The following is a 21,162-nucleotide window of genomic DNA, read 5'->3' as shown; positions in this document are numbered from 1 at the left end:
TGGGAGCATCAAGAGAAATTTTTCTTTTTCATTATGGGAAACAGTAGCTTCCAGGAACCAAGCTTGTTCCATAGTACTGCAGAGGCATTGCTGATGTGACTGCTTTGTAAATTGGTGAAATGAGGCTTAGAGAGTGTGCCTAACTTGTTCAAGGTTCTATAAATTCTGGTGAATGTGAGCACAAAGTACATATTCTCAACTACTACACTAAGACGCTCAAGTAAGTTACTGTTTTAACCTCTGTGCAGTAATCCAAAGAGTATGCGCTGCTACAAAGGCACACACAACTGTTTAGATTGAGGTGATACATCTTTCATGGGGTGCAGTATATTCATCTCTCTTCCTTCCCCTTTCCCCTTCAATTCAGTGTCATTACTCCATGAAGAAGTCAGCCTCTTTTCTGGGCATTGGCACTGAGAACGTGTGCTTTGTGGAAACAGATGGAAGGTAATGGGGCAGGCTCTGGAAGCTGGTGGGTGGAGGGATAATTCATACTGCTTGAAAAGCAGTGTCATTGCCTGCAAACTGCTAAATATAACTGACAGTTTTAAATTTGTACTCCTTAGAGGTAAAATGATACCTGAAGAACTGGAAAAGCAGGTCCTGAAAGCCAGAAAAGAGGTAAGGAGGGAGGGAGGGAAAGGGAGGGAGGTTGGAAGACAGAGAGGAAAGGAGGAAAGGAGGAGAGAGAGAGAGAGGGAGAGAGAGAGAGAGAGAGAATACAAACAGTATTTTTTTTTTTTTATACGTGGGACAAAGAAGCGCACAGTGTGTTGGAGTTAAAGTAAGGAACTCATTTACAGATGTTCTACTTCCAGGTGCTTTCTAGAACTTTCCATGTTCTGTGGAGTTGCTTCAGTGTTCTCATCCCTGCTGGTGGCTGGAGCCTATTAAAATGCTGCCATCACCATTCAGTCTTCCTGGCTAAATGAGTCCTGAAGATGTCCCTAGCCTCTGCCGCAGAGCCCCAGTATCTACCCTCATGACTAAATTCTCCCTTGGAGCAATTTGAAAGCTAAAGCTATTGTTTCTGGGTACATTCGGGATGATTTTTGATTTCTTAATCATCTGTCCTCCTAGTTGCTTCCAACCCAAAGTCAAACTCATTATTAGCACCTCACACTGGGGCTGGGTCTTGGTTCAGTGGAAAAATGTTTCCTTGCTTGAATATTTTAAGGCTTAGATGTCCATGATTGCATAAGCCAAGGCGTCATCCTGGTTTCCTGCTGAAACTCTGTCCCTGACACCTCCTTTTCAAAGGTGGCTTCTCACTGTGGTGACAGCCACTTTGGTCTTGGATCAAAGCCTGCTGGATGTGGGGCTCCCTCTCCCTTACCATGGTTCTTCCTCCTGCTCTTGGAGATTCAGAGAAGTTCGCATGGGTAGAGATACTGTCAGGGGTGACTTTAAAACAATACAAACCCTAGCATTGGAGCTGGAATACAAGTACATGCATTCTCATAGGGGTTCGTGCTCTGGAAAGGATGAGCTATCTTCTTTTGAGTTTTAATACCAACTTTATTTTGTTGTATTCTTAACTTTTTTTTTCAAATTTTCATAAAAATCCCCTGAAAGTTTCATGAAAATCACTTTGAGGGCATGCTAGATTGCTATGTTTCATTTTAAGTTCATTCTTAAAAACAAAAAACAAAAAAACATCAGCTATCATTGTGGGTGTAGTAACTTCAGGTTTGTATCCCTAAATGTGTATTTATCTTTTAACATTCTAATGACAAGGCGGTATCGCTTGTCATACTTCTTTTGATTTTTGAATAAAATTCTACTAAGCACTTGTGAGTAGTTTATTCATGCTATGAAACATGGATTGTTCCTTTTAGATTTAGCTTCTTCATTTTCTACAGAACTTCCTGTAAAGAGACTTTCATTATATCATGAATTCTTGAATTCCTCTTGGTGGGAAACACTGCTTATACTTCTTTTTTAATTTTTATTTTATTTTATTTTTTTGGTCTTTTTTCCTTTTACCGGTACCAGGGATCGAACTCACGACTGCCTGCTTCCAAGGCAGGCGCTTATGCCGCTGAGCTAAATCCCCAGGCCCGCTTATACTTCTTTCCTGGTTCTGATTTTGTCTTCCTTCTTTATTCCTTCCCTCCCCTTCCCTCCCCTTCATTCTGTTTCCCCCTCTTCTTCCCTCTCCCTGTCCCTTTCTCTGTCTGTTTCTCTGTCTCTGTCTCTTTCTGTCTGTCTGTCTCTCTTTCCCTCTGTCCCTCTCTCTCCATCTATTCCCCATCCCTTCTTAACACTGCTAGGTTACTCTGAAGCAGGACCTAGGTTTTCCTCAGATATCATTTGTCCAATAGTTACTTGAGTGTCTGTGAAAGATAGGTCCTCTCCCAAGCTGGATGTGGTGTTGTATGCTTGTAATCCCAGTACTCAGGAGGCTGAGGCAAAAGGATTGCCACAGGTTTAAGGCCTGCTTGACCTGCACAGTGAGACATTGTTTTAAAAGAATTCTTTGGAAGTACTATGATTATATTTTAAATTTAGTAATTTCTTAGCATTGTCAAGTATTCAGTCTTTAATAAAGTTTCTTCCACTGATTAAAAAAAAAATAGTTGACTTGTTTAAATAGTCAAACCAGAACACAGTTAAGGATTGAAATGCTTTGCATTGGTTGACATGTCTTACAAGTCTTTCCTACCCATAGCTTTCTCTTCTCCTCTTTTTTTATCCCCTGAAACTGATCTGCTACAGAAGCCAGATCCTTTAGCATGTAGTGTGCGTTGTGGATTTTATAGAGCGCATCAAAGATGAGACTCCTCATCTTCCTTCCTCTGCACTGTCCCTTCCGGTCTATCAATTTCCTGAGAGGCTCCTTGAGATGCAAGTTGGGTTTTTAGCTAGGAAGGCTTCACTGTATCCTTCCATCCACACACCGGTCAGTGTCTGCTGCTGAGATGACACCAGTGGTGGACTTCGGTGTATCGGCTCGTCTACCCTAAGCCATTCCTCAGCCTCACCCATGGACTTTACCGCTGTTGATGGTCATTGCGCAGGCCCAATGTTTCATTAAGTGATGTTCTAATTATTCCACTCTCTTGTTCCTTCTTTATTTATTGGCAAGCGTTTTTTTCTATAAAGAATTATGTATGTTCATCTCTATGATTTCTCCCATGAAGCAATTTGGACGAGCAAAGCAGGATACATTTTTTTTTTATATTTTCAGTATCATTTGCTAATTTTAAAAATAGTAACTTGTTTCCTAGTCTCCCCTGAATATAGTGCCCACTGCTTTTAGTATCATTAACCATTCATATGTCCACCACAGTGTGTTTTATCCCACTACCATCATTATTGTTTTCGTTGTTCAAATATTTTTGTTTTGGCAATGAAAGTGTGTGAATCTAGTGTAATTCTAAAGTTGAGAATTAAAAAAAAAGATATTTCTAAAAAGTGAAAATGGTTTTAGGTACATTTAAAAGGAGGGCAGTGGGGTTAGAGTTGTTATATCGTCTAAGTTTCCTCTCAAGTCAGAATACTTGAGCCTAGATTAATCATGAATCACACTTGTATCTATTCTAAGTTAATACATGAGGTGTAGTTTGTTTTTCTCAGCAATTTAGGCCTAACTGCTTTCAAACTTTTAACAATATTGTTTCAAATGAAGGGATTAGGACATGAAATTTTTTTTTTTTTTCTGGGAACCAACTCTCCAGCCATGAACAAATCACTATAAGCGACCTTGATGATGCTATTATAAAGATAGTGAAGTTAACAAGGGAGCAAAAGTCCTAAAGTAATTACGGATAAGCTCCAGGTAGTATGACCTCTGGACAGTTCAGAGGTATTTTTGAGCATGAGTATCTGAAAGGGCAAATTTTGTAGGAATTATAATTCATCAGTAACATGCAATTAATACTGTTTCTACTGGAGTTTGTCATGAAAAGCATGAGGGAGAAAATATGTGGAAGATTGCAAAAGTTTAATTTCTATGCCTGATATTTATAGCAAGATTTTTTAAGAGGTGAGGAAAACTCCTGAATAGACTGTAATGGTTTGCATAGGAATTTTCTCCCAACTGTCCGGATGTCATACAGTTTATGAGGAAAAGCCCAACCATTGAAGACACCTTGAACAGTTTTAGTAAATTACTTTTTCTGTTGCTCTTAATGATTGATGTCAATCTGTTCTCATTTCATTTAGGTCACTGACATGATAAAGACTTAATCTGTTGTGGTTGAGTACAGGGAAGAATTTCCAAAGCCCATGGTTCCCCAGGGGCTCTGTCACCTCCTGACCTGGCTATGAGAGGTTTGGGGTAGACCCAATTCCCTGTGTCACAGCTGTCTCCCAAAATGGCAACTGGATTCATTATGTACCACCACTTTGATTCCTGTGCATCTCAATTTGGAGATGTGGGACCAAGTATTCTTGCTCTGCCCCACTTTCTGTTGAGAAATAACATCTTTCTGTCACAGGTCAGTTAAATTGGAATGAGTTTGGTTCAAACACAACCACCCTAGCATCAAAGGCCTTAGGAATGCGTTGCAGTAACCGTGCATTTCATAACACTGAAGAGCAAATGGTTCTATGCTAAACAGAGGTAAACTGACTTTCACAGGCAACCAAATGAGATAGGCACATATTCCTCCAGTGTTCTAGAATCCTTAGATTCTAGTTGCTCCTCACAGCCCCACATCTGTAGGCAAGTTTTCCCTCCAAGGCACCGCTACAACCAGTAACACATCTGTATCACACCATATTGGGATCGATATATTTGAAAACCACCTTCTGTCCTCTTCCTCAGTATTAAGTCCCTTCATGGGACCAAAGTGCCTGGTTATCGTGGCTGTGATTACCATTCATGCCTGTGTGTACTCCACATTGTTCCTTTCCTCCTCCATTTTCTTCTGACATCTGATCCCACTACAAGATGCAGCTACCATCTAGATGAGGAAGAATAATCATGGAAGGAATGATGCATGCTTTTTTTCAGCACATTCCAATGCATTTCTCTGTTGCAATACCCACGTGGAGAACACTTCCAAGTGAGTTCGCCTTGTCATCTGTTCAAATTTTGCTGAATCCATATCAGGCATGGCTTGCCCCTGAGCTGGGTGTTTTTCTTCCAAGTCCATTTCTTTTGGTCCTGGAGAGGATGATAATGCTGGCATCATGCAAGCCCAGTGTACTTGCCTAGGAGGAAACTGGAAATCATGTAGAATGGCAGCTTGCCATGGTTGTGGAGATTACCAGTCTTCCTACCTGGGCCATCTTTCACACAGAAAATACTTCAGAAAGAAAACAAGAGCAATAATAATGAGCCTGAGTATTGAGCTGGGACAGGAGATGACTGTCCTCATAGCATTTTCTCAGTTTCCTGAGTCTATAATGACAAGAGGCCAGCCTGTAGTATCAAACTTTAAAAACACCCAGTTGAATTAATGATCACTCCTGAAGAAGCCATATACATCTCTGGATTTATCTTTTGTATTTACTAACTTGCCACAGGACAGATTTTGTGGTGACAGTGACATTCTCTTTGTGTGTGGATCCTTCTTACAGGGGGGAGCACCATTTCTTGTCTGTGCCACGTCTGGAACAACCGTGCTAGGCTCCTTTGATCCGCTGGATGAAATCGCAGACATCTGTGAGCGGCATGGCCTCTGGCTCCATGTGGACGTAAGTGTGCACACCTCTGTGTAACTTTCTCATCATCCTGTAGCATTTCACGCTTTCAGAAAAGAGATGCGAAGCCCCTACTACTGTGAGTTGTGTTTCTAACCATGGGGGAATTAACTGTGTCACTTGCTGTACGGGTTAAGGATGTAAATTTTGATCTGGTTTTCTGGATTCCACTTTATCTTTTCATCTCCCATGAAACATCTTTTTTGGTGCCCTAAATCATAAAGGCAGCATGGTCAGGAACAGCTTTTCCACTATGGGATCAAGAGACTTTGTTTTTGGATTGCAATCTGTCTTTTCTTCATTGTAATTTCAGCTCTTAGGATTTTAGTTTCTTATTTATAGAAAGAGATGGCTGATGTGTTCTTTATTTTTTAGCTCTAAAATTATGTGATTTCAACCATCTATGAATTTTTTTAAAACCCTGCATTACTTAATTGCATGCTATAATTAAAGTAGGTTTTATCTGGATCTAACGTAGATAATAATTTGAGAGGGGTTAGGATAATTTATATTCTTCATGATTTTCTAACTTGAAAGATTGACTTTTTTCTAATTAATTTTGTAAGTCCTGGGGTTATTCATAATAAATTTTTCCTTAAATTAAATGTAACTTTTAATAATCTACTTATCCAGGCTTATTCAGACAGGAACACTTATTAAGCATTTTGACTTTTGGGGTTTTTTTTTGTTTTGATTTTTGTTTTGTGAAATCAGAAATTAATTTGTTTTGCTTTTATCTAAGAAAAGGGGCAATTGTACATGGTGATGAGACTTTAGGGAACTTTCATCAGGTAGGTGAATGAATTAGGCCCTCCTTATCAGAAGAAATATATTTTCACTGGCTGAATGGAAAAAACTGAGCTTCTGGGGGGAGGTACCCACACATGTGCACAGTTCAGATGATTTTACGTTTTTAAAGTAGAGCTTCTAAGATATGATATGGAGAAAAATTTTCATTAAGTGTATGTTAATATTTGGTAAGAGCAACTCTCTGGGTGATATAAAGCTCACAAGAGTCACAAATTCCATTAGACAGCCAGTAGCAACACTTCAGGTGGCTTATTTGTGAGTCCTTTAAGTGGGATTTTAGTATTTGTATCTATTCCCATTTCAGCTTACATCTTATTGATTTTTATAGACTTAGAAGCATAACAATACATTATGTCCTAAGAGATATTATGAAGTGAATACTTTTGCAGCTGTGGAAATGAAGAGAAACAAATGCATTAGCAGTTATTCTTAAATATTCTACTCTCATAAAATAAATATTGAATATGCATTATACAGTTAATGTAAAGCAGAGTAACTACAGCAGTGTTTAAATGGGAGATGATATTAATAGATTTATTCACTTAGAATTGTGATTTAATAAGTGTTGAATGAATGAAAAACTGTCTAGATTTTTTGAAAAATTAAAGGTTGAAGTTTGGAAGAAAACAATTTTAAAGGAAGCTTTTAAGCTACAGTAAAATATTCCAATGCATAGAGTTGGCATCTAGAGAATGCCTGTAAGAGTATATTTAAATTGTCATAAAATTATTTGTCCTGTTAAAGAGATCAGAAAGCTCTAGTACTGAGATAGTGTGGATCCATCCTTTACTACTGTAGGTATTGAATCTTTGATGGAATTTTATTACAGAGGTGTGTAGCTTATCTTGAAGAAACTTCATATATCATAGGCACATTAATTTATTTATAATTTAATTAAATTTATAATTCAAACTTAGTATTTTATTAATTTATAGATTTTAAAGGTAAAATATTATTAAAATTGCAGCAATTGCTTTGACCTACTGGAAATCTTCTAATGGGTTTTTTAAAGAGTCTTTAAAATATACTAAGATCCACTTTTAAAACATCCTTAAATCTCTGAAGTTGGTACTTTGATGTCCTTTTTTTTTCTCAGAGGCGTACTGTGATGCTAAATTTTATATTTGAGATTATCTTAAATTTGGTAAATTTAATGCATTTTTAAACAAATAAATAAAAAAAAAAACTTTAGTTTTGTAGGTGCTTTTGCCTCCAGTGTCAGTCCTCTGTGAGACTGAATGTAGTTCCACCTTCTGCCTCAGATTAGATCAGGGTATACAGCTCTTCTTCAAAGCAGAGGCTGATGGCTTCTGTAAAACACATTTCTTGCAAAGCTTCCTATTTGTTTACAAACTCTTCATTCAAAGGCCCAGGAAAGGGTATAAGCATTTAAACAATGAGTTTTAAAAGCTGTAAAATATTGATTCCACTCATGTCTTTACCTTTTTTTCAAGATTATTCTTCCTGCTATTTTATTAATTGGTTAAAGAAAAACATACATAAAGTGGTACATGGTGGTGCTTATCATGAAATATTAACTCAATGTATGACAGTCTTAAATAGAGACCAAAAAAAAAAAAAAAAAAAACCAAGATCCCATGTCATGCAGGTGATTGGATTCAAGTGCTTTGTAAGATGTGCTTTGTAAGTTTTTGAGTTGAGAATTTAGAAAATGAAGGAAACAGGAATAGGATATTGGCATGAGATGCTTTATTTCCTCCATTTAATTCCTTTGAGTAATAAATCTGTGAATGAGCTACTCATACCCCTGTATCTTTGTAAACCAGTGATGAACTCAGTGATTTTTAAATTTACATCCAGCTCACTGGGAGTAGCAGAATATGTTGACTTTTAAAGAGAGAACACGGAAGCAGAGGGAGAGCAGACAGGAGGAGATGAAGCAGAGGGTCTGAGGCGGGTGGAAAGAATGAGCGAATGAAGGGGACCAGGCTTGGTTCTTCTCACTGGTAGCTTCTCAGTAAGGCTGAATGACAAAAGTGCTGAGATAAGGAGGGAACTTGGTATGGAGGGCGCATGATGACAGAAGAAGAATTTAGTATGTAAATCATCTCAGTATCTCATTATCTAGATCTGGGACTCATTAATGAGTAGTCCAAGATAACATTTTTCTGAATGCTGAAGGCAGGTGTTTTTGAAACCTGGCCATAGTCTCACATGGAGAGAGAGCACAGCAAGATGGACGCTTGACTGACTGCCCCAAGTCATCCATCCTTTCCCTGGGAAAGTGGAATTTATATCCTCACCAACCTGGGGGCACCCCAGAGTCGTAAAACCTTAGGAGCACCTATGGAGCTGAACTAAAATGAAGTGAGATCAGTGGAGGTCCCAGATTAATATTTAAAACACTTTCACTCTGAGAGAGTGAATCGTGTATCCTAGTGAGTCACAGACCCAAAACGGAAGGAGAAAGTTGTTTTAAAATGAGATTTAAGATTGATTGTGCTGTACTTTATTAGTTACTGATTGTTCCAGCTTTGGTAACACTGTGAGAATCAGAGAGCTGTCTCATTTTCTTCATCTCCCACATCTAAATTGCATACGATCTTTTCATTTCTTTCTACATGCTGTCAGGATGAACTGTCTTTTTATATTCTACGGTTAAAATAGGAGAGATTTTTGTTTGTACCCTAGGGAATTTCATTGCCTGATGAATTTCTATTGCTTTCAATTCCAAGGTCCAGTGGTCACTGTCAGTGTGAAAAGAGAGTGGGGTTTGGATCTTAGCTATGAGTTTTATTTCCTATAAGACTTTTTAACAATTTATTTGTCTCTTAAAATCTCAATTTTTTCTGTTAAAAATGGGGGCATTCGTAGCTTCATCCTCAAGAGGTTGTTGTAAAATTTAAATAAATATGGAGATCAACATGGCTCTGGCTAGGCCCATAAGTTCTCAACACTGCAGTCATTTCTCATTGTCCTGAAAATTAAAATTTAGAAATTTGCCTAATTGTTAAAGACCAAAGTGATCCTTGTGTTTCCATTGATACCTTTCCCAGTTGACTATGGCATTTCCTTTCAACTTTTTTTCTCAGATCCCCTCTCCTGTGAGTAAAAAACTTATCTCTCCAGTGTATAACTTCCTTAAATCCTAAATTTTCTGTCTCTCATTTTTCCCATATTTAATTGCAAGGATTTTGGAAAGCCCTTTGGCGGAGAATATCTAATTTTCACCTAGTGTATACCAGATAACCTCTGCCCATTTGACAATAATGTGCCACACTCACCACATAGAATACAACCCTTTAGGCATGACTTATTCATCATATAATGCATATGGCAAAATGAAGATTTTATCATTTTAAATTCTAGGCTTCAAGAAGATACGGACTCTTTAAACCTCTTTTGCTCCACACAAAGTTCAATTGGCTACCAGATAAAGGTTTTAGGATTTAAGAATTTACATTCTAAGGGTCAGCAGGGCTCACCTGTGGTGAAGAGGTTCTGGTTGCTTGGGTAGAGCCAGGGATCAAAATTTCCAGGTGTACAAATTTGTTAGCACAGCATAGGACAGAGTACCCAATAACACAGATTGAAACTGTCCTTTAGGATTTTCTGTGGCAGCCCATTGGTGAATGATTAGTATTGAATTAATGTTGTTTTGATTGTGTAAATTTCTCAACAGGCTTCTTGGGGTGGCTCTGCTTTGATGTCAAGGAAGCACCGCATGCTTCTGCGTGGCATCCACAGGTAAATGAAGTTTTCCAGTTTGCAGCTGACTTTTATTTAGGCAAAAGAATCTCTTTGGACTTTCTCCTTCAAGTGATATTTTGAGAACAGGCAAAGACCAAAGCAACTGTTTTGCTAAAATAACAATAAAAGACATCTCCCAATTTTCTGAATCTTAGATGAGGGCTGAATGCGGGTGCAACTGAGGGTAGTTTTCCTTCTACAGATAGAAACTAATTGGGTTCCCTCCTGACTCTGTTCCTTTCTTTGTTCAATATAATAGAGCTGACTCAGTGGCCTGGAACCCACACAAGATGCTGATGGCTGGAATCCAGTGCTGTGCTCTACTTGTGAAAGACAAAAATGTGAGTCTTCCTCTTGTGGTCTTGGGCATTATGCGAGTTAGGGCACCATGTTTGTAGAGAGCTCCATTTTTTTAGTTATTTGTTGGTGTTCTGGGTAAGATATGTGTGAAGGTCTTGAAAGAAAAGACAAATAGGCTCATTAAAAGCTGTAGTGGTTCTGTTCGGATTGTGGACCTGGTTTAAGTTTTATACAATGTCGGAGGCAGCACCATTCGCAGACCAGTAGTAGAGAGAAGAAGGCCACACCAGGAAACAAGTCCAGTCTGTGAACTAGGGCCATGTGCGAGCCATCTCCAGGCTGGAACAGCTAGACCCCAGCCCCTTCCAGTGCGCGGGCTGGTAAACAAGAAGTACCAAACCCACCACTACCCACCACTGTAAGCAACTGGATTATCTGGAGAAACACAGACTGTGATTATAGCTGTGGAGGTGAAATGCAATTGGATGCCTGTGGGGCTTTGTTTTTTTCACAGGTCTAGGGCCATGATCTGATGATAGGTTCAGAAGATAGCGGTATACATTGTATCATCTGGGGGGATCTCCTTCTGAGGGTGACAGCCATTGTTGATTTCCTGTGGTCTTGTTTTGGAAGTCTTACATCATTTCCATTGTTTTGTTGGGTTGGGTTTTATCCTCTTTTATTTTGTTTGATTATGTCAAATCCAATGGTAGGAGCAGCTGGTTAAAGATATCAAGAAATACTATGATAGCAATTTTGGATTTATGACTGGCTTGTTTTGCTTTCATTGTTTTGTTTTTATTGTTTACATTCTTTTCTGTTCTGCTTCATTTTTACTATGTCCAAAGTTGTCCACAGCTATTCTGAAGACATCAAGAGGCATTATGGTAACTACTATAGATTTTATACAGTTTTGAAGTCTTGGATTTCTTACACTGGTTTATTTTGATTGTTTTAATTCTGTTTTATCCTCTTTAAAATAAAAACAAATAAGTTTGATATGATCTCATCAGTTGCAGTAAAGTTGTCTCTCTTGTCCTTGTTCAGATTAGATTTTAAAACTCAGTTTTAAACATTGCCAGGATTTTTTTTCTTGTTGATTAGGGCTGGGATTTAAGTTATTTTGAAACTTTTGTTCACTAAGAGAGTGGAATAGATGTGTGTCATATGTTAAATTGAATGCTTGACATACTTAGAGCTTAACAGCCCTTTTATATGGGAAGATATTAGGTCACGAATGATCATGGAAGAATGACCATGGAAGAAGATTGGTTGCCTCCAGTGGTTGATAAATTACCGTGAAGCAAGTGGGACAAGCATAATTGAGTTTCTTCCAGGCCAGAGGCATCACTCTGTGTTTTCCATCAGTTAAATAAGGATTGTTGTGGGAAGTAGCCCAGGCTGGAAAGTGCTACTTCATTCTTAGAAATGCCTCCTCAAGATCTGTGTTCAGCATGTGGGAGATCTTTCTCAGCCATCTGCTTATATATATTTTTTCCTTAGGGGACTCCCTTTGCAATGTTGAAGATATTTTCTGTTTATTTTTAAAGAATTATTTTAAATTAAAACCAAATTTGAAACTTGAAATCTACTCTTTCATACATAGATATTAAAAATTCTTTTTTTTTTTTAGAAAAAGTGTTGCGATATTTTATGCTACTTCCCTGTGTGTTTTGATATAACCACACAGAATGTCCATCAGAAACAGGGTGAAATTCTGCATTCTTAAAAGTAAACAGTGTAGGGCGTATGAACCTACGCTTACTGGTATTTACTGTGACTGGTTAGTCATAGTTGACCTTTTCAATGCCATTTGACTTTTTAAATGTAAGTTTTAAAATTGTGCCGTGACTATAATAGAAAAGTACTCTGGATTTCCATGCTGTTTTAAGCCACAGAACATAATAAAGTTACCGGTAGTTACATACTGAGGACATGAACAACAGCTGTAAACCCAAGAGTTCTGGACTTGATGTAGAAATGAAAGTGCACCAAGCATATATTTATTATGTGCTAAGCATTTTATATCTGTTTTTCTCCATTCAGCCAAGCTGAATACCAGCTTAACTGTTGGTTTGCCCTCAGGAGTGGAAGATTTCAAAAATGTGTGTTATAACTAGATGTAATTTGCTAGTTTTTATGTACTTTTTTTCATGAATACTTGAGTGATTTAATTAAGAATTGATTTACATTCATGTACTTTAGACAATATAAATTTTTCTAGATTATATAACTCCTTAAGTGTTAGATTTTAATTTCTAAAAGAATTCATTCCTGGATCTCAACGATAATAACACCTTTGTCCAATCACATGGTAGGAATTAAGATATTAGGAGAATTATATTCACTGTTCAAGGAATTGAGCACTTTCAAAAATTTAATTTTTTATTGAAAATATCTTTTTTCAAACTAAATGGAAAAGTGGTTCATGAAATGTGAGGCATGGAAATCAGCCTAAGAAGCTTTGTGTTAGCAATTTTCTGTCTTTTCTGTACCTATGTTCTGCTTCTATTGTTCCCTTTCATATGCATTCATTTATTTCTTAAACCAACACTGATTTATGTAGACCCAGCAGTGTGGTGATTCCAGGATTGCAGTAGTAAATGAAATACTCTTATTTTCCATAGTCAAAAAGTTTATAATCACACAGAGAAGACAATGAGCAAATGTATGTTTTTACTGGTTATTTTGATAAGCATGCTGAAAAATGTCAGATTTATGGATAGTAAAACCAACAGGCGCTCCATCCTTTTCTGCCTGCCCACTCCCAATACGTGCTGAAAAATCTCCCTTTCAGTCACCATAAGGCACAGGATGAGTTTCTTCCATGGCTGAAGTGAAACTCGCATTGCACCAGTGTTGGAAGGATCTGCTTTCAGACATGTTGTGATATGAGACAATTAATATTAAAAAGTCCCTATTGCTGAAGCTGTTGCCATCGGCTCATCTGTTATTTGCAGTCGAGCACACCTAAACATAACGTGTAACAAAAAAACACAGTAGGGAAACATGGATGTTTCAGGTGAAAGGACCAGAATGTGCAAATTCTCCAGGAAAGGAGAGTCCCTTTTTCAGCTTTACAACCTGAAAGTATATTGTGGCTGAAGCAGAGAGAATCATGTGAAGTTTGATATGAAATAAGACCAAAGAATTTGGCAATGTCTGGACCATGCAGAAACTTAGTGCTTTTAAACTTGATTTTCAGAAAATGGGAGAATTTTAAAACCTGAGAAATCTGGTTTCAAATCTGAAGAGATTTTCATTTGAGAAAATAAATGGGGGGAGATGGATGTAAGACAAAAAAAAAAAAAGCCACAAAATTAAAAACAAAAAAAAAGTAAAAAGGCCTGCAGGATTATCTAAGTAATGATGAATGACAAGAAGGTTGGGAAGCATATTGTGAAATCTGATGTGGTTCTTAGCTGTTGAGTAGGCAGGGATGAGCTCTACCACTTATATATCAGAGAAACAGGCTTCTTGTTAACTCTCTGATTACTGGTACAGCAACTGAATGATATTTAGAAAGATGGAGAAGATTTGAGAAATAAATATTTTTATTTTACTTTTAGACATACTAAATTTTAGTTCCTTCAAGGTGCCATGTGAGGATGTCACAGGCAGTTAGTACACTGAGTCTAGTAAAAGGGGTCTGTGTTGGAAAAGATCAATAAGGGATTGTTGACATACAGGTGATAACTGAGGTGGTAGGAATGGATTGAATGCTTTGGAAAGAACTATGGAATGAGAAAAGAAGAGATTCCAAAATTTAATCCTAAAGAGCTTCAGAGTTTGGTAAAAGAGGAAGAAGTCCTTGTGAAGACAGGGTCAGCATAGCCAGGGCAGTTGTAGAAAGAGTGATGCCAGGGAAACTGGGAGGTGAACATAGGAGAGGAAAAGAGTTTTCTTCAGTGATCACAAGGTTCATGACTAACACCCCATCTCACAAGACAGATGAACAAGAGAAAAGCGTAACAAATCTATTGAATCAAAGTTTTATTTGACCTGGGAGCCTTTAGAAATGAGGATCACATAGACAGTAAAACCTGAGTTTTTTATGGTTGGTTACACAGAAGTGTAATTGCAGGACAAGAGTGTGATAACAAACCTGGGGAACTGAGCAATGCTTGTTGGGGTTCAAATTCTTCTTGCTCTCTGGATATAGGGCAGAACTCCTGTGGAATGAAGATTTTAGGGACTATTTTCAGAAGAAGAAAAGCCAAAGAATTATTTTAATGTCTGATTTGGAGGACGAAGGTAGGAGAAGATCAGAGAGTGACTTCCAAGATTCTGTATTTGGGAGTCATGTTTTGAACCTCATCAAATGTTACTAGGATTATGAATGACTTTCATTCGTCGGGTCACAGTCTAAGTGCCACGTTCCTAAAGAAGAGCTCCTTGACTTACCAGGGCAAGCTAACACCCTCCATTTTTCTGTCTCAGACTCTGTTCCCCATGATAATATTTGTTACTAATTATAACTATGATTCCTCACATAAGTTTTTTTTGTCACCCACTAGATTGTAAATTGCAAGAGGAGAGGGATTAGGTCATCATATTCACCAGTCTACCCAGTGCCTAGAAAGTATTCACTGAAACAGGACAAAAAGAAAACAAAACTAAGTTAAAGTTTTTTGAAAACTTACTCGATTGACTACACTAAAAATCCCCAGAAATATCTGCCTTCATGTCAGCAATAACTAAGCATTTTTAATTTTTTCCCAGTTATTGCTTTTGAGCACTGGAATATATAGTGGTTAATATTATTGCTGATGAGCTCTGCTGTTAATGCCTTTATACAGGGCTTGTGAGTACTTCTGGCAGTAATTGATATGTAATGATTTTAATTTGGACCCACTTCCTCAGCTGATGTAAGGGGATAACTGTAATCCAAAGAAAACCAATTACCCAGGAAATACACTACTGTTGAGGGAAAAATGAATTCCCTAATTCGTACCAACATAGCTGACTTTCACGGTGCCGTTCTGATTGAAAGCTGGTGGTGTTTGCATTGTTAATTTCCTGTGTTGTTAAAGAGGCCTGCTTCAGAAACAAAGCATGGTGTTGCTCTTGAAGTTGTACTATCATAAGCCTCAATGCATCATAAAGATGAAAAGAAAGTCAAGGGATTTTACAAAGTTGACTTCAGACATAACTGCTGGGTCTGCATGGCTCTTTTGGATCAAAGAGAGTTTTGATGTTTTGATCTAAAATAAAAGGCAATATATTCAATAGATATGGAAAATCTCAGTATCCGCTGTTTGATTTTCAGTGTTTATTTGAAGGGCTTTTCTGTTATAAGAAAATCTAACAGATACATGAGAACATAAAATGTATTAATCAGATTTTTTACATATAGATTATGCCACTGCATTTCTATCTAACACCATCATCTTATTTTAACTCACAAAACCGTTTTGTTGAATCTAGCAGCCATAGACAATTCAAGCGACATATTTCCTTTTATCTTTTTCTAAAGAAAGATTATGTTGACATTATGGTTTTAAAAAACTGCCTATTTTTCCATGCTTTATTTCAGAATTAATTCACGTTCATCATAATAGATGAATCAGAAAATTCAGATAAAGTTTTAAAAAAAGAAATGTTAAATATAAATATCTGAAGATGACTTTTATGTATTTCCTTAGTTGTAGAGACAGTTAAGGGAGTACGTATGTGTCATACCTAATCTATACAGGGTGTTACACATTGCAGCTTTAGCAGCTAGAGTAAGCGTATATGTGTGTGCATGTTACAACATTTGGCATCAAAGGGAAATTTACATATGTTAATATGAGAGACAAAATATGTGTTTACTTACAGACACATATGCAAATGTCTTCCTTCTATTTTTTTTTTTTTTTTTTCCAAGGTAGGGTCTTGCTGTGTACTTCAGGCTGGGATTACAGGCATGCACTACCTGGGAATGCCCGGAATCCTTCTAGTTTTATCGGTTGATGTCTTTTACTTTCTATGGTGTCCTCTCTGGCTCAGTTCTCCCCAATTAGGTTTCATATATGAGTCTTTAGAAATAAACTTGCAATTCTTTTCCATTCATATTGATTCCAGAGAAAGAGAGAATATAGATCAAGTTTTTCTTTAGTAGAAGGAGTAGGAGGAAGAGGACTAGTACAAAATTCATTCCATACACACTTGAGGATGTGCTACGGGTCACATAATGCAATGCCAAGAGGAAAAAAGAAATATAAGAAGGGGATTGATTTCATTTCCCAGTGGCCCCCTAGGAAAACAATTTTTGCTGGAATATTACATTGGAGAACTAGTTACTTCTAAGCTCCTTTTTTATTTCTAGTGTAAATAATTGATATTGCAAGTAACCACTACTATAGGCCATTTATAAAACATGTGAAAGAAAACAGATAAAATGGATTATTTCCCACAGAAATTAGAACAAATTATGTCTGCTTTTGTGAGCATCTTTCCTTCTGCTTGTATTTGTCTTCCCAGAGTTCCTAAGCAATTGCCGTTAGATGGTTTGAAAATGCTGAATAATCCAATCATCAGAGAAAATTTTCTCATGCCAGCGAGTATTCATCTTACCTACCTACATAGGTGTTATAAATTTCTGTAAATGACAGTCTCCTAGCTAATGTAGCAGAAGAAGGGAAAGATGGGGGTTTCAGAATGATTAGAAAAGAGAAGCTTATTAATTATGGGTGCAATACCAATCTCCTGTGCTTGGTGCTGCCAAAATCAGTCTGCATATCTGGATGTTTTGCTTGAAAACTAAGAAAATTCTTCCCAGACTTTCTGGCAGGGTTGAAAATTGTGTCATGCTAGCACAGTTCGTCAGATCCATGGTTGACAGCTAGTCCATTTCTTTTATAATTTCTGTGTTTTAAAAATTATAATGAATGGTCATTTTCTTTTCATGAGGTTTTTGGCAGTTTATGCATATGCATGTGTATATGAGTGTATTACACTAAGCATAATGTTATTAGTAGTAACAAATACCTCTCTCGTTTCTGCTTTTCTTCTCTATAAAGAAGTGAGCTATAATATTATTCTTGTGTTCCAAATATATGATTTTTTCCACCAAATATGTCAGTAAAATTAGGTATTAGTGTTTATTTGGTGGTATTGCCATTAATTTTAACAAAGAAATTTGCACTTAGTTTTAGACCTATGCTCCAGGTAGCCTTGTGTATTTGTTGTATTGCTGATTATAATTCCAGTGGATGAGTTATCATGAATCATGATTTTCTACCTGGTTTAAATCATTGGTTACCATTAGTCATATGCCTGTGCAAGCCTTGAACCAGTCACGGTCGGCACCTGTCTCATGGTTTTCACAGTGATCTCCAGTAGACCATTAGCTCTGTGAGGACAGATTGGGCTATAGCCATCACTACAGTTCCACCACTGAGTATAACCACTGGGATTCAATGCCCAGTAAAATGCTTCCTGAAGTGATTGAATTAGTATCTCTTCCCAATACCACCAAGTAGTAACACATTTGAAGTTTGCTGGAAAAAAAAAAAAAAAAAAAAAAAAAAACCAAGAAGGTATAAGGCTATTACCATGCAACCTAATCTTTCAAGTTTCAGGGTGTTCATTCTTGCTGTTCCAAAGGAATTTTGTTGGATAAGATGCAGACCGTACTGTTTGTTGTATCCATGCATCTGTTACCTGCTCAGGTCCCATTCATGTTACCATCTAACAATAAAAGCTCTTTACACTACACCAGCATTTGGCATTTATATTATGTGCCTCAGAAACCAATAATAAATTGGTGACTCATATATTCCTTTTTTCAGAAACCATATTGTCTTTCCTCTAGAAAGTTATTTTTGTTTTAGTGTCTAATGATGCTCTTCTTTATTGGAGACTGGATAAGTGGAAGTGACTCTTACTTTTCTGAGGTCCCCTGGCTCCTCTCTTGAGCTTTTCTACAGAACAGAATGACATTCACCATCTGCCCTTTTGCTGGCAGTGGCTATTTGTAATGCTGGATCCAGATCTTGGCCAACAGCTTCCCAATTTCATCCTTGAATTCCTTCAAAACTCTTGGGTGCCTGCCACCTGGTCCAACTGATTAAGCTACAGTTTTTGGCTTAGATGAGTTAGGGCTTTGCTCACTATTGAATTTCATATTTTGTGTTATCTATTTATGGAGAATGCTGACGATATGGGAATTTCTCTAATACCCTTCCACGTAAGGAATTCATTCAACTTGAGAACCATTCATCTTCAATATGGTACTCCAATCTGTTTCTCTGCCAATCATCGTAAAAGACTTCAGTTTTCCTAAGAAAAGACAAAGAAGGGAAAGAAAATATGAAATGCTTGTGTTTTATACCCCTTTAGCAGCAATCGACATACACAGAAGATTCTGTTTACTGAGTGGTGTTTTAAAATCTTATTTTGTAAAATTATTGATGGAGATTTTACTTATATAAATAAGCTGAGGACATAGCTCAGTGGTACAAGTGCCTGCTTTGCACGGAAGAGGTCCTGAGTTCAATTCCCAGTACCCAATAAAGAAAAATTATACAAATGAAAAATCTAAGAACAAAGAGCAACATAATGATAAAGATTGTAAACAGAAATTTGGAATGAAACTCATGGAAAAATTGATGTTGTAATTAGCATGCTATACCTGCTATACCTGCCCCAGAGGATAAACTTGATTTTAACATTTTAAAAGAATTCCAAACATCTGCCTTTTATTCCTTTTTATTTTACTGTTAAATTATAAGAAGAAGGCCTTTTGTCCTATTTCTAATCTGTGGTATGACACTTGAGACCTTTTTGACTTCTCGGATTAAATCATTCTATTTTTCTTTGCATAAATTTAGTTGTCATATTTATTGTTTTCAAAAGGAGGCACTTGAAAACAGATGGTGGCCATAATTAGGCTTTCCAACTTTGATGTTTGCAGGACAAAATATTTAATGGAGACAGTATTTTCTGAATTTTTTCTTCAGTGTAAGTCCATATGAATTAAAGAAATGTTCTGATTTTATAAATTACTAAGAAGTAGTAATTTCAGATTTATTTTATAAAGACTTTTAATAGTTGTATTAAACTGCAATTACAGAAATTATCAGTGCTGTATAATAAAGAAGCTAATTGTGACATGGGTAGAAAACGTAAAGTAACAACCTTATCTTTTATTTAGGGATCCTATAACCATATAAGGAATATCAGAAAATAGATATATGTGAAGATCCATTTACAAAACCTCACAAAACAAACATAGGGGCTTCCAAGATCAATATGATGCCAATGGGAGATCATAATTTAGGGAATTCTATTAATTGCAAAAGGAGCTTAATATTTCCTTAGTTCATTACCGGGCCTATTTAGGAATTTGGAAGTGGTTTGACCTTTCATTAAAATTAAAATATATTATGAAATACAAGAAATATATAAAAATAAGTCAACTCTTAATATCCATAGGATTATATGCAAATAAGGGCCAAACATCTCTAAGATTCAGGGGTCAGGTTATTTTACCTGCACCTTGCACTTCTATATAAGGGATTTGAGCATCTGTAGATTTTGATAGGAGAGGGGTCTTGAAATTAATTTCCCATGGATAGGTAAGGACAACTGTCTGCATAAAAATTCAAATGAATAACCTAATTTTTTTGTAAAGTGAATAATCAGGTCATTCCTACGGATATTTAAATAAAGAACTTAACCAAATTCCAGAAATCTTCTATGTGTACGTTTTAATACTGATTTTTTGAATTTCTTTTAATTTTGTCCTGTAGCTATAAATTATCAAATAATGTGATTTACCTTTTTTCTGAAATTTATAATAATGGAATGTACAGCATGTATCATCTTGTGTTTGATCAAATCTATTCTGCCTTTAAGATTCAACCATATTGTAGTGCGATCTGACAGTTCAATCATTTACACTATTTGAATATAACCATAATTTGTTGTCCATTATTTTGTTTCCAGCCATTTGGGTTATTCCAGTATTTGTCTTGTACAAATTTTGCTGGAAACATTTTTGCATGCTTATCTTTATGGTTTACTGTATCTCCAAAGTTCCATCTGTGATAACTTTTCTGCTTGAAGACCATATTTAAGAATTTCTCATTGGAATACTTTGGTTCTTATTGTTAGATTATAGTTTTTTGGAAATACTTTTATTTCATTTTTATTGAAGATGGAATTTTGTCAATAATTTAATGAAATATTCCCCATATACTTTATTGTTGTAAGCCACTGAGGATGTATTAAAATTTTTGGTATTTAACTGTCATATCTTTGACAGTAAAATGACTTTTTTCTTTGGTATTTTTTAACACTTATATGCTTTTTCTAATTGTCTGCTATTTAAATATGGTGTTCTAAATCTAGATTTCATTTAATATATCTTCCTTTGGTTTCTTTGAGCTTCTATTTTTGGGTTACTGTTTCATAAGTTTTGAAAACCATCTGTTTAATTATTGCCTCTGCTTCTTTTTCTTTTTTTCCCTGATATTCCATTTAAATGTATGTTAGTCTTGTTTTTCATCTTACTTTCAATTTAATATATTCCATAATTTTTTTCCATTTTTAATTGTGGACAATTTCTTCTGAAATGTCTTGAAATTTATCGGTTAATTTTGTCTTTCTAATGTACTATTAAAACTATTGCTTGTGCACTTATTTTGTTATTGTCTTTTCCGTTTTATAATTTCTATTTTTACCTTTTTAAATTTTATTTTA

General features: G+C 36.4%; 1 protein-coding gene across 7 annotated transcripts in view; it reads left to right on the top strand.

Annotated features, from left to right (window-relative positions):
- Window positions 1-21,162, top strand: part of Gadl1 (glutamate decarboxylase like 1) — a 183,150-nt gene that overhangs the window by 49,148 nt on the left and 112,840 nt on the right. For 6 of the 7 annotated variants that reach the window (XR_010050090.1, XM_063257084.1, XM_063257081.1 and 3 more), the window contains exons 7-11: window positions 368-447; window positions 567-621; window positions 5,530-5,646; window positions 10,106-10,170; window positions 10,433-10,514. Coding sequence is in view for 6 of the 7 variants with exons in the window: in XM_063257084.1 (XP_063113154.1) it covers window positions 368-447; window positions 567-621; window positions 5,530-5,646; window positions 10,106-10,170; window positions 10,433-10,514 (399 nt within the window). In the remaining variant the exon portion in view is untranslated. Of the gene's footprint in view, window positions 1-367; window positions 448-566; window positions 622-4,178; window positions 4,443-5,529; window positions 5,647-10,105; window positions 10,171-10,432; window positions 10,515-21,162 lie in introns of those variants that run through there. The other variant, XM_013144154.3, reaches the window with a different exon arrangement.

The sequence above is a fragment of the Cavia porcellus genome, unplaced genomic scaffold (genome assembly GCF_034190915.1).
Source record: "Cavia porcellus strain 051 isolate PalLab524CR breed Dunkin Hartley unplaced genomic scaffold, mCavPor4.1 scaffold_10, whole genome shotgun sequence".
Lineage (NCBI taxonomy): Eukaryota > Metazoa > Chordata > Mammalia > Rodentia > Caviidae > Cavia > Cavia porcellus.
The sequence above is the reverse complement of the archived record's forward strand: the minus strand, read 5'-3'. Positions and strand labels throughout refer to the sequence as shown.